Source organism: Lepidothrix coronata, unplaced genomic scaffold, assembly GCF_001604755.1.
Source record: "Lepidothrix coronata isolate B3197 unplaced genomic scaffold, Lepidothrix_coronata-1.0 Scaffold37, whole genome shotgun sequence".
NCBI lineage: Eukaryota > Metazoa > Chordata > Aves > Passeriformes > Pipridae > Lepidothrix > Lepidothrix coronata.
Genome location: NW_016690217.1, coordinates 669,729 through 682,841, shown reverse-complemented (window position 1 = coordinate 682,841; position 13,113 = coordinate 669,729). Strand labels below are relative to the sequence as shown.

At 42.9% G+C, this 13,113-nt stretch overlaps 1 protein-coding gene across 1 annotated transcript in view; it reads left to right on the top strand.

The window, feature by feature from the left end:
* Positions 1-12,803, top strand: part of ELL2 (elongation factor for RNA polymerase II 2) — a 37,503-nt gene extending 24,700 nt beyond the window's left edge. The window contains exons 10-16 of the mRNA XM_017812565.1: positions 6,357-6,481; positions 6,623-6,713; positions 8,010-8,247; positions 8,348-8,414; positions 11,200-11,371; positions 12,161-12,205; positions 12,344-12,803. Coding sequence (XP_017668054.1) covers positions 6,357-6,481; positions 6,623-6,713; positions 8,010-8,247; positions 8,348-8,414; positions 11,200-11,371; positions 12,161-12,205; positions 12,344-12,490 — 885 coding nt within the window. The 3' untranslated portion in view covers positions 12,491-12,803. The remainder of the gene's footprint in view (positions 1-6,356; positions 6,482-6,622; positions 6,714-8,009; positions 8,248-8,347; positions 8,415-11,199; positions 11,372-12,160; positions 12,206-12,343) is intronic.
* The last annotated feature ends 310 nt before the right edge of the window (positions 12,804-13,113 follow it).

Genomic DNA, 13,113 nt, shown 5'->3' with positions numbered 1-13,113 from the left:
AGTCCTTCCAACTTCTAACACATCTGAAACTGTCAGCTCCATTTTCCTCTGCACTTCTGAGGTGCAACAAAAGGATATGCCTCAGACTCCTTTTGGAATCCCAGCACCTGCCCCGATGCAGGGGGAGTCTCCCAAACCTAGAGAGAAGAAAGAAGACAGAAAGAGGCTGAAAACATCTCAGCCTTTTGATTTCACTGAAGGTATTAATGCCCTGATTTTCTTAACTCCTGTGAGGGTAAACCCTGGTGAAAAGGGAGCACTGAAACCAGGGACTGGATATATGAAGGCTCTGCTACGTATTAGTGCTCTACTATTATCCCTGCTTCATGGTAATGAAAAATTCAGACTTTTTTATGCAATTGTACTACACTGTAACTGTTATCTTAAATGACAACATTACCAAAACTCAGAAACTGTTCTCCTGGAACCTTATCTAAAATGATGTTCATTTGTAAGAATTCTCCCTCTGTAGTGCAGGAATGAAGTAATATTAAATGGATTGCTGTTAGGCAGAAACTGGCTAAAAGGAAGAGCTGGGAATAAGGAATGGATTTTTTTTCCCACTTGATTTCCAGTAAACTGACAGTTGATTGAAACTCCACATTTTCCCTCATCAAGTTTTAAAGTCTACATGCTGGATACAAACTTGTCACACACTCCTTGCAGACCAATTTACTGAAACACATGGATCAGACATCAGTAATTTCTTCATGGTTATCAAAATCTGCCGTTTTACAGAAAGTCCAAAAGCTACATAACCTGGCCTGTGGTTTACTGGAGTTCAGATCTGAACTGTACCAAGAGCTTCTCTCCATCTTAGCTGCAGAATTTATTTCTTCCAAAACCTTAGAAATGGTTCAGACTCAAAATGACATTGAAAAGCTGAACAGAAATGCACAATGAACACTTGATTTCTTAACATGGGGACACACCCAGCAGGACAGAGTTCAGTTCCTTTGTTAAATCTGTGTTGTCTTGTTTTAGAGATTGGACTCGCAAATTAGAAGTGGAGTTTAGCCTTTAGAGTGTGCAGCTGCCTCTTGGAAGTGGTGGTGTTCTTGTAGAGACGGGTGCTTTGGGATGGTCTTTCCACATTTACCCTGGGCATACGCACGGTGCCCACAAACCTTGGGATTGCTTTGGAAGCATTTGTGCTTGAGTCTAAAAACATGTGAGCATCCTTCTTCAGGAGCCAGTAACAAAATTCTGAACAGCTGGAGAAGGAAAAATCTGTACTGTGTTTCAAGTTGGTGCTTGCCCTGAAGCTTCTGTGTGGACTGAGCTATGTCAGCAAGTGCACTTGAGTTTTTGGAAATGAATCACTCGCAGCAAAGCTGTTCACACAAGTTGTATTGTACATACCGGGACTATTAATATTCCTGTTTGTATTTCTGTCCAGTTTTTTTACATTTCCTTTTATAATCCTTCTATACCATGTCATAAATTGAATACTAAATTTAAAAGAATCAAGTGGAGCATCACATGATAGCTCTTTTCTCTCCTCAAGACTTAAAACTCAGACAGGTTAAAGACTGGCAAGAACGGCTGAGCTTTAGCAGGACAACTGTGTGTATAGTGGCAATGTAAGATGATAACAAATGTAAATGTGTTTTTAAGCTTGCCACAAAACCCCAAATGAGAGGCAGAGAGAGATTATGAAGATCCCAGAGTGTTCCTTCTTGTTCCAACTCACCTTTCCTTACAGCAGCTCTTTTTCTTATTTATCTTAGTCTGAAATAGTCCGTTGAAAATAGGAGTTGGAGGTTAAGTGTGCAGTGCTTCCTCCTGCCATTTAAAAGAGCAAAAGACCAATTTACAAGTGCAGACCATTTTCCAACCCAGCCTTGCCACGTAAAGGAGCACTCAGTGTTTGCTGCAGGTTATTGGAGCCTTAGTGCCAGTAACCCCCATCCAGTGTGACTGACTTTCCTGCTTAAAAGAGTGCTGAAATTCAGCCAAACTTTGGGTATCTGTAATTGTCAGGGAAAGAAAGAATAAAAACACGGCATGAGAAGGACTTCAGCTTTCTCCTTGCTAGAACCTCGATGTTGATCTCTCTCTGTCTCTCTCTGTTGTCTTTTGTGCAGCTACATCTGTTGCTGCACAACATGAATGACTGTGCAGATGCCACCTCATGCCTTCAAATAAGAAAAACTGAGCTGGGGTTAACACCGCGCTAGTGTGGAACGTGTAGAATAAAGTGGCCATGCCTCTTTCTAAACCTGGTACTGCCAATTGTGGAGAGGGTCATGTGAGCACTGTTACTAACTTATGCAGCTTCTTCCAAGTAATTTACAGTGAGAACAAAGTTCTGAAGGACTTTTTCAAGCCCATCTAGTTGGTACTGTTTGATTGTATTAAAAATCTTCATCGCAAGTGTCAAAATTCTGCTTTTCTGTAGGAGTTAAAGAAACTTGCACTGCCTCCACAGACACTGCGTCATCAAGGGAGCAACCAGACGACTCCATGTGAGTAAAATAACAACTCTCTTGCCACTTATCAAAGGAGGTAAAAACTCACCTATGGAAACTCTTGTATAGCTAAAAAAAGTCAGATGTGACCAACATGCAGTGCTGGAATAAGGACTAGTTTCTTTCACTCACCCAGCTGCCTCATTGAAATACCTTCAAGTTTTAAACTGTGAGGTTGTCCCACAGTTATTGCAGGAGAAAGAAGTGTTAAAAAGAATTTCTCATGTACTTCGGAAGAAGACTTTAAACATTTAATTTCAGTCTTCTTCAAGCAGACGAAAAGGGTATATGAACCTGCAGTGTTTTGTATTTAGACGTGAGGCAATGCAGGAGGAAAGCTGAATGCTAAAATACTGAATGCGTAAATTTGAAACTCTTTCCTGTGTTTGGACCGCTTAGTGTATCTAAGCTGGAGAGGTGGGGAGGGGAGACTGCAAGCTGTAAAGTCCACCCTTCCAAAGAGCCTTTATGAGCTAACAGGAGTTAACCACGGAAGATATTTCAAACTAACTTGAAGCTACGGCAAAATATCCAATTTCACCATAGAATTGCAGACCCAAGATCTAGAGATAATAGAAAAGCCTCAATTTGCAGACATGTAAAACTGGCACTGTAGATGTGTAGAAACATTTGGAAATCTAGTTACAGCCCAGTTCACTGTCAGAACTGAAAGAGATTTTTCTTCACCTCTTAGGACAGGTTTTTAAGTTCCTGATACAACTGTACTTCTAGACCTGAAGTAGTTTCTGAAGGGCTCGGCCTTTTTCACTCTTTTTATAGCTGTGGAGCCTTGCAACTCAATGACCCAGATTCTGTCCAGGATAAAGTTACAGTAGGTGGAACAAGCAATAACGATGAGATGACCAGAGAGCGCCTGACCCAGGCAGAAAAGGAGACATGCAGTCAAAATACAAAGGTCGTTAGGCCTCATGGACGACTTTTAGGTATGGCTGGATTTCATTTTTTACTGCATGTCTGTAGGTTCTTAAACTCATGTCCAGCCTCTCATCCAGCATCACCTCCGAGTCCTTCTTGGCAGGGCTTCTTTCAGTCCCTTCATCCCCCACACTGGATTGATACCAGGGGTTTCCCCGACCCAGGTGCAGCGCTTTGCAGTTGGCCTTGTTGAACCTGATGAGGTTCCCAGGAGCCACTTCTCAAGCTCGTCTAGGTCGCCCTGGATGGCATCCCAGCCCTCTGGTGTAGGCAGACTTGCCAAGGGTGCACTTAATCCCACTGTCTATGTTGTTCTTGACATAGCTCAGTGCTTGAGCTTACAAACTGGAAAAATAATAAAAGCACCATCAATAGAAAGAATCTATATAAAGAACCTTCGCTCCAGTATCACTCATGTATCAGTGTTTTTAATGACTGTTTGTTTGTTAATGCCCAACTCGGTGCATCTTCATTACCTGGCTTCTTACAGATCTGTAAATGCTGAACAAATACAGGTTTATCAGTCCTGGTAAATACTTTTAGGCCAACTTCCTTGCCTTCTCCCAACCTCCCATCTGACACATTTTTTTTTCCCCACTTATTTTAGGAAGAAAAGCAGAGGTCAGAAGAGTTCCACAAAGAACTCCAGATGCCGTGCATGAGAGAAAAAGAACAACACCCATGAACCCTGAAAATGTCCACTGCAGTCGTTGCAATGCTGTGTATCGCAGACCATTCAGGGAAAGGGTGATTCACTTGCTGGCTCTGAGGAATTACAAGAAGCCAGAGTTACTTAATCACTTGCAGAGAGATGGAATAATGCAAAAGGACAGGGGTACCCTTGGAAAGATCCTTCAGCAGGTGAGATCCTGAAGTTTGTGCCAGCAATTTTTCCCTCCTGCTATTCTTTTATTCCTAATTCCTACCTGTGTCACTCCAGTGTTTAAATTAGAAACTGATGAGCAACTTATGTAATGCTCTTTGTCTGAGGTTTTCGATAAATTTTATCCATATGGGCCAAACTGCAAGTCCATGAGAGGAAAGGAAAGAAAGACTGAAAACTTTTGGGGCAGAGGTGTTTTTTCGCTAGAATGGCAGGCATTAATTATCTCTTTCTAATGTTGTTGCTTCTCATGTCTTATCTTTTGTGTCTCTTTTCCTTGCACTATTCTACTGCTTAATGAAGAGGAACTGCCCAGGGGTTCTCTCGATTGTGTGAAGTAGTTTGTTGTGGTACTTAATATTTCTTGTGACAAGTTTCTGAGCAGAGAAGTTTGGTAGTTGCATAGGCCAGTATTTCATTTGAATGGAGCTGGTGGCCTGTCAGTGGTACTTGACTTCTCCTGGGATCTGTTGGGGTTGACTTCCAGGGAAGAGTGTTCCAGGCAAATCCTAACTGGAAAAGGTGGAGGTCAGATTTTAAGCACAGGTTTCTTTGCTGTCATATGGATTGTGTCTTTATCTGCCTTGAAACCTTTTTTTATTGAGTAACTTTTCCAGTGCTCCTTTTGAGTTCAGTTGTGCTTGCATTTCTTTATCACAGCCATTCGGAAGATGCCTATAGATTCATAAAAATGCAGTGGCTATTTCGTTCCTTTCTAAATATTCCCTTTAGTCCTAGACTGTGGCTGAATTATGCAAGCATTAATATGTCAAGTAGTTCTTCTTTATCAAGGAAAAAGTGTTTTGGAACATAGCAGGGGAGTAAACTTCAACATTTATACAGTTTGGGTTGATCCTACACTGAATTTTCAGCATCTCCTCCTGGGACCTGTTAGGTTTGTTGTGTTGTTTGCCCTGGGGAAGGGCAGGTTTTTTCACCCTGAAGACAGACACAATTTAGTGAGAGCCATGTTCTTCCATCCAAATTGAAGCAGTCCATTTATACTTCAAGTTGAGTATAAAATTCCAAAAGCTCAGCTCCCTACAGGATAAAAAGTGAAAAAATTTTCTCCTGTCCCATTATGTTTGGCAATGATTAAGGAGATTATCTTGGACTTGGTTTCCTTTATAAGGGATGATCTTCCTCAGGGTCCTGGTTTGCATTCCAAAAGGGTCATGTCAGCAACACTACACCCTGAAAAGTCTTGCTCACGTTTTTCTTACCTTCAAAAGCAGGTAGCAGACCTTTTTTTCTATAAATCTAAAACCAGAAGCCTGAGCCTGAGTATTCTCTTTGAATGCAGCTTTAGTTCTGTTTTTCAGAAGTCAATTACTATTTCTGGATATCTTTATTACTTTTAATTTTTTAAAATCTGTTTTGGTTTAGCTCTAGGTAGGTTATCCCATACAGTTGTTCAGTAAGAAGCTGTAGTTTCCTCTGGGCAGGCACTTGAGAAAGAAAAGCTGTTCTGTTTGGGGACACAACTGACAACATCCTGTGGTTGCTCATGGGATGATGAAAACATGCCTCATTCCAGGCACAGCCTGTGCTCTGCCATAGCCCTGTAGCTGTGTAAAACAAGAAGGCAGCAGGTGTCCTCCTCAAGTTGAACAAATCTGGACTTGTACGTGCAGATAGTGTTCTTCAGTTCTTAGAGAAAAAAAAAGTAAATAGAAAGGAAAAACCTGCCCTCTCATTGTATTTCAAGTGGCAAAGACTGAAAGTCTTGGCACAGTTTGCCTTCATTCTCAAAGCTGTATTAAAGACAAAAAACCCAAACACAGATACCTGGTGCAGAGAGAGGTTTTCAGAGAGTACATTTCATACAGACTTGCAGCAATTTGAGATTTTCTTACACCAGAGTTTTTGCATCCCAAGTGGACCAAACATTAAAATTGCTGCTTCTCACGAGAGAGCTAGATTGATCTACATATCCAAAAAAAGCCCTGGAAAACTGGTGTATGACTTTATTTTCAGCTTCGATTTAGTTTTACAGTAGCAGTTTTTGATCTGCAGTTTGCATTTAGATGTAATGAACATTTAGTTTCTTAATTATCTTCCTGTAGGTAGCCAACCTGAATGCAAAGGATAATTCCTTCAGTCTAAAGGAACATTTATTTAAAGACATTCAGAAAGATTGGCCTGGCTACACTGAAGTAGACAGACAGGTTTTGGAGATAAGACTTTCTAGGTAAGTTCAGTCTGTAGGGGAAGGATGAGAGCCATTTCAGAAAACTTCCTGGGAAATGAAGGTCTATCTTCCCTCTAGGGAAAGAAGTATGACAGTAGATATTTTTGGCTACTAACCTGAAATGTTGGGCCATCCTTACAGAAAATCAGCTTCCTCTCAAAATGCCACCAGCACCAGCCATTTGACACCTCGGGGACCTTCTGATACAGATGCTCCATCAAGAACTTCTGAGGTATTTGGTGCATTTCTTAAACATTCTGTACAGAGCATTAAGATACTTTGCCACACTTTCTATTGGTGTAACAGCTGTGATGTGAAGCACTAATCTTGTTTTTAGCATATAAACACATCTGTAGCATTTCTTTCTAATGGGATTCCTGTAATCTTTTAAAGATGGTTGTTGCAGTGTCAAAGACTGCAAAAAACTTGCAGATGTGATTTGTTTACTGTGATGCACTGGAAGCTCTGCTAAAGACAAGATGTGTTTGTGTCTTTGGTACCTGGTTGTGTCTGTTCAAGGTTCTTTGTGATCTGGCAGCTCTAGGCCATAAAACACACCCAAACACCCTTGTGGTACTGTCTAAATAGAAATCTTAGCAAAGACTAGAAGAAGGACAAATTACAGTAGTGATCCACTTGGAGGAATATTGTTTTTCCCCCTCTAGGCAGCATTTAAGGCCCAGTTTTGGTTCAGTGGAGCCCATGTGTGAAAAGTTGGAAGCTTTCTGAGCCTCAAACTGCACGTCAGTGCACGCAGTGTACAGAAATAAGCTGGGAAGTACAGAAAGCCTTCCACCATGGAGAGAATTGTCTTGGAATAGAGGAGGGAGGACACAGCTTTATTTCTCCCTCACTCCCTTCCAGTCATAGGAGGAAATGGTGCAGGTCCCAGCAACCTCTTTTGACCTCTCTCTGTCCACACAGAATGTGGACTTCTTTCAGCAGTTGGCGCAGAGCCATGTCTGGCACTCCTGGACTTAGCTTCCAATGTACATGGATGTGAGCAGGGATGCTTGGTAGGGAAGAGGATATGAACCAGCGCTTCAGCTGGAGTGCAGCTGGAAGGACAACTGTAGCCAGACTGGAGCTTTTCCCTATTCTTCCCAGCTCTGCACTTGGCACGCTGTGATCAGCACCCACCGCCTGCTTCCCAGGGCCGCTTCAGTAAATCGTGTGGCTGTGTGACAGCAAAAGCTGAGTCTTACCCCAGTGTGTCCAAGTGGAAATTGGGACCTAAACAAAACTGACCCAATCTCCTTGTTTTGAGGAAGCCTTTGATAGAGCTGCTGCAAGGAGTATCTTTCTCCCAAAGCCTTTCAGCTGTTGAGGAAGGACTTTTTACATCCCAAGATGAGAAACTAGGAATGATATAAACCGCATATTTAGCAGCAGTATTTCCTTGTTTGACAGCTCTCTGTCGCTGAGAATGATGTGTTTTCAACACTTGCCTGTTCAGAAATGCTTCTTTCTCAGAATGGGAGCAAAGCCTAATTCTGATCATATATTAGTTATTTTGTTATTATTACAGAAACGGCCTCTGGATTCCAATTTCACCTTCCCTGTGGTGAGCAAAAAGCAGAGGATTGGTCGCCTGGCCAGTCGAGTCCAGCCAGCAGCCGGTGGCCTCAGTCCTGCTTCCTCAACACTGCCTCCCACAGTCCTTCCAACTTCTAACACATCTGAAACTGTCAGCTCCATTTTCCTCTGCACTTCTGAGGTGCAACAAAAGGATATGCCTCAGACTCCTTTTGAAACTCCAGTGCATGGTGAGTCAGGTCAAGGACAGTTTTAAGCCCATCCAGTTGGTTTGCTTGTCTATAGAAAAAATCTGTTTATCTCAGGTGTCAAAATTCTGCTTTTCCGTAGGGGTTAAAGAAACTTTCACTGCCTCTGCAGACCCTGTGTCATCAAGGGAACAACCAGACTACTTCTTGTGAGTAGTTATCTCCCTTGGTACTCAGTGGGGAGCAGTCTTAAGTTCCTTCCTCTTTTGGAAAGATGAGTTTGAGAAGGTTTTGATGGGCCCTCAGTGCTCAGAGCCAAAACGAATACTGTGATGGAGAAGGGCAGGATGAGCCTGACACTTGCTGGCAGTGCAGTCGCGCAGCGTCAGCTGCAGCAGTGGTGTTGTGTCCCCGTGTTGGATCTGCAGTGTGGTAGGGGAGGGGAAAGTGTGTCTGTCTGGTCAAACACTGCCAATTGGTTCTGTGAGAGCAGGGACACTGGCAAGAGCACTCAGGCCTCCTGCAGTTCTGCAGCTTTGGTGCATCTTCCATCTGCCTTCAAGTTGGTGGCATGGCAGCGCCTGGATCCCATATGATACAGTCAGGGATGCTCCATGGAAAGACTGAGGGAAAGCCTGGCCCTACAGGGAAGCAGTTTCGTGCTTCCCATGTTAGGCTGAGGACTTCAATGCACTTTCAATTCCCAGACTCTGCTAGGTGAAAATGAGCAGATTCGGCTCTTTGCTGTCTGTTTCCCAGTCAGCTGGGAGCCGTGATAATGAGGAGCACGATAGATGGTTACTTTTTGTAACTGAATATTGAAGTAGGAAGCTGAGATCAAAACCTAAAGAAAAAAAACCTTCATGCAAGATTTCATGAAGTTGGCTTAGTTCTGATTGGGATTAAAAACTTAAATGAAATTTGCCTGTGAAAGGAGCCATGTCTGGAACAATCTCACAGATAATCTCCTGGTCACAGTGACATGGGAAAAATTAGGTTGTGCTGTATCAGCCATCTGCCTGACCCATTATCATAGTTTGAGACCCCCAAAAATCCAATTTCCAAGTCCAAGCCCCCCTCCCACAATTTGGTTCAGTGTGAGAGGGTTTTTCAGACATAACACAAGACTCAGTATGGGGGGAAGGGAATTATATTACAATTATTACACAAATAAATACTATAATACATTATATACACAATTTTAACTCTCTCTCCTATGGTAAAGCAATATTTACATTAGGTCAAATCCCTCCTTTCCCTCCAATGAAAGTTCAGAAGGGAAGAAGGAAAGATCCTTTCCCCTTTCAGGGCAGCAGTGTCTCTCCTCTTCAAAGCAGCAGTCGTAGCTGGAGTTGTTGTAGCTGGAATCTCTCTCTCTCCCTATTACACACAAAGGGGTCTCCTCTCACCCCTCTCAGCCCTTCGGCTCCAACCGAAGGTCTTGCCCGTGGACTGCCAGCAGGGACAAAACTCGCTTCACCACGGTCATATCACAGAGTGCAAGACATCCCATGAAAGTCCCTTCCTCGACGGGTCGAGTTCCCTCGAGTCAGAACGTTCAGGACAGCTCTCAGTTCAGTCTTTGCCCCAAGCGTCCTACAGCTCCTTTGCTCTGTCTCAAACTGCCAGCGTGGCAGCAGGGGCGGGGCAAGGCCACTTCCCCCACATTCTGTCCGGCCCTCCCGGTCCAGCTTCCAGGATGTCTTTGAGCTTCTCAGCTCCTCTCTCCAGTGCTGCTGCATTTCAGAACTCCCTTCAAATGGAAGTCCACCCCCTCCTTTTAAGAGGGGTTTCCAAGGGTTTTTGGGAAAGTAATTCAGTCTTACCCCAAAAACAGTCTCTGCTGAGTTTTCTCTGCTTTGTTGCCAGCTCTCCCTCCTGCAGAACATCTCTGTGTCTCTCAGCTGGCTATGTGCCATCTCTGCTGCTTGTTATCTCTTTTGGCTCTCGGCCACAGTTCTCTGTTCAGTGCTGCTCCTCCGCCGTTTTCAGTGTCTTCTGCTGCCCACTCGCAGTGGCGAAACTCCCCCAGCCTTTGACTATGGCACCTGATCCAGTTTTAACACTGTTCTGGGCTTCCGCAGCCCCCAGCAGGGATCTCTGGCCCCTCAGCTCCTCGTGGCTTCACAACATGGCTACTTCTCTCCAGCTACATCATCTCCCCTCTTTTCCGGTCTGTTATAATATGTTGATTTCAGAGGAGCAAAATGTAGCTTCTGATTGGGCCCTACACCAAGAACACCACCCCCTCGGGGGTTACCACTTTTCTAACTCCAGGGGAAAACACTGTTTTTACCCCATAACACCTATAGAGAAAGTTTGAAAACTGAGAGCACCTGCAACATGATCCAGCTCAAAGCACTTTGGTAGTTTATTCCAGCTTCTCTTCCTGATTCTTAGTGCTACGTAATTCATGAGTATGATCACAGCTTTAGCATAAAGATAATTTCAATCTTAATATAGATAGTATGAGTGTAAAGGGACTCAGGCTTTTTAAGCAAAGTGTATTCAAAAGCCAGAAAAACAAAACAGGTTCATGTTTCTTCCCATTTCGCCTCTCTTTTCTTCCCTCTCTACACTCTTGCACTGTGGGTGCTATGCTGGGCTCTTGCTAGGGGATGTCACTGTGCATAAGCCAGAAGTCCAGGTTATTGCTTCACAGGTACCTCCCAAAATGTTGAAGAACATCTGTAGTTTTTTTTTCAAATATCATCCAGCATGCTAATTGGGTGCATCTGGCCTGGGATGCATCACTGGGAGAAGTTGTTTTCTGTGGCCCATTTCTAGAGTTACCTGACTACATTCTCTTGAAGCACATGTGCTTGCCTGTAGAAGCAGGAAACCATGGAGTGAATTCACTTGAGATTGGGTGTCTGGGCTTGACATTCACCATGTGCTTGGTGTAAAATTGCAGATGTGCTTTATAGAATGGAAATGAATTAGAATGTTCCCTTAGAACATATTAATAGCAAAATGTTTTCCATCTTCCATTAGAAAATACACAGCTATAGTGTCCTGTGAACAACGCCAGAGCTACAAGGATGACTTCAATGCAGAGTATGGCGAATACCAGAATTTGTTGGCTCAGACAGACAACATTGCCAAGAAATTCGGGAAGTTTAATGAACAACAGAAGTTTGTGACTCAGGGGTCCACAGAACATCAGGTAAAGAAGGATAAAACTGTGAAGAATATCCTGGTGAGCTGAGGGGGTGCTGATACACAGATGGGAGAGAAGACTGGAAATGCCTGGAAACCAGTGGCCATAATCCCAAAAGGTTTCCTGACCCTCTCTTTCCCATGACTTTTAACACATAACTAAACCTACAGCAAAAATTTACTCATCTTCCAGGTGGCTGATCCCAGCTGCAATTTTAGCAGAGAGGGCTGTTCAAAACCTGATGTTCTGTCCATCCAGCCTTGGCTTCTCTGATTTGAAAACACAGTCCATGTCTTCAGTATCAGAATTCTTTAGTTCTGTGTGCAGGCTGAGGCTTTTTGGATGGCATTTATTTTGGTTTCGGCCAGATTGCAAATGTATTTGTGAGCAGAAGGAGTATTTTAGTTTCCCTGGTACTGCTCAGTGAGACAAAGGGAAACCTTGTGGAATTGGAAGATATGCTCAGACCCTGCTTGGGCTGGGTCTCATATTTGCAAAACCCTGCCAAAAATGCCCTGTTTGAGCTCTCTGTGAATGCACAGCAGTGTGAGTGATGTCCCAAAAGGAGTCTTTGAGCACATGGTCCTTTTATTGCCTACTGACAGGTTTAATTGCAGATCCTAGGTGATAGAGGGGGTTGGATTTATTTTTGCAAAGCTCCTACAGGAGTGGTGGCTCACAGAGAAGAAAATCTCTTCAAGTCAAACCAAGTGTATTTTTAGTGTTTCATGTTTGTATTTTCTGGTAGTAGTGAAATGTTCTTCATATTGTTTTCATGGGTTTTTTCTCTTGTAGATGCTTTGTTGTCAAGTCCTGACAGAGCATCAGAAGATACAACAGGTATGTGTAACACCAGATCTGTGGGACGTGGAAACCACTGAGTCTGGCTCAAGGCTATTGTAAAGCCAAAGAGATGAAATTCTAAACTCTCCAGAAATGTTTGCATGCCCTAATTTTCTTTTTGTCTTTCCTTTATAGTTTAGCCCCACCTACTCTGAATTGAAGAAGAAATGTCAGTACCTACACAACAAGCTGTCTCACATTAAGAGACTAATCCAAGAATTTGACAAACAGCAAGAGGAGTCCTGTAACCAGTCGTCTGCTTTGGCCAGGACACATCTATGAGCTGTGGCATATTTATTTAGTTCCCCTAGGATTCTTTATCTTAATATTGAACATTAGCTTGTTTGTTTAAAACTGAAGATTAGCTTCTATAGGATTATATAAGTTAGTATTGAGCAGTAGGTTGTTTATTTAAAAAACAATATCCAGTTCCTTTAATAGTATGTAAGATAGTATTTCATGTTTTCATTAAAGAAGTTTCAGTATTGTTAACTCCTTGTGGTGGTGGTGTTGCTTATATGATATTCAAAGCTGCTTTTTTCTGGTCCCTCTTTTTCTTCAAGGCTCAGGCTGTCCATTGAAAGAATTTTACCAGCAGATGCTGGGGACCCAGTACTTCTACTATGAACTTGTGCACATTTTAAAAAAAATATCGTAATAAATAAAATACTTCAGAATAAGTACAAGCCTGTTTTCTGACCTCTCCGGTTAATGTAAACTCTTGGCCTTATGTGGTAGAAATTTGGGCAAACTCCTCAAAAATCACTGTGTTATGAAGGGTTAAAGAGACGTCATTTGGGCTGCTCTGCACTGTCAGTTGAAGCAGCTCACAGGTCTGCTTTAAAGTCTTGGGTTCCCCTTGTCAGTGAGCCAAGTAATATCCAGATCCTTTGGAAGTGATTTGT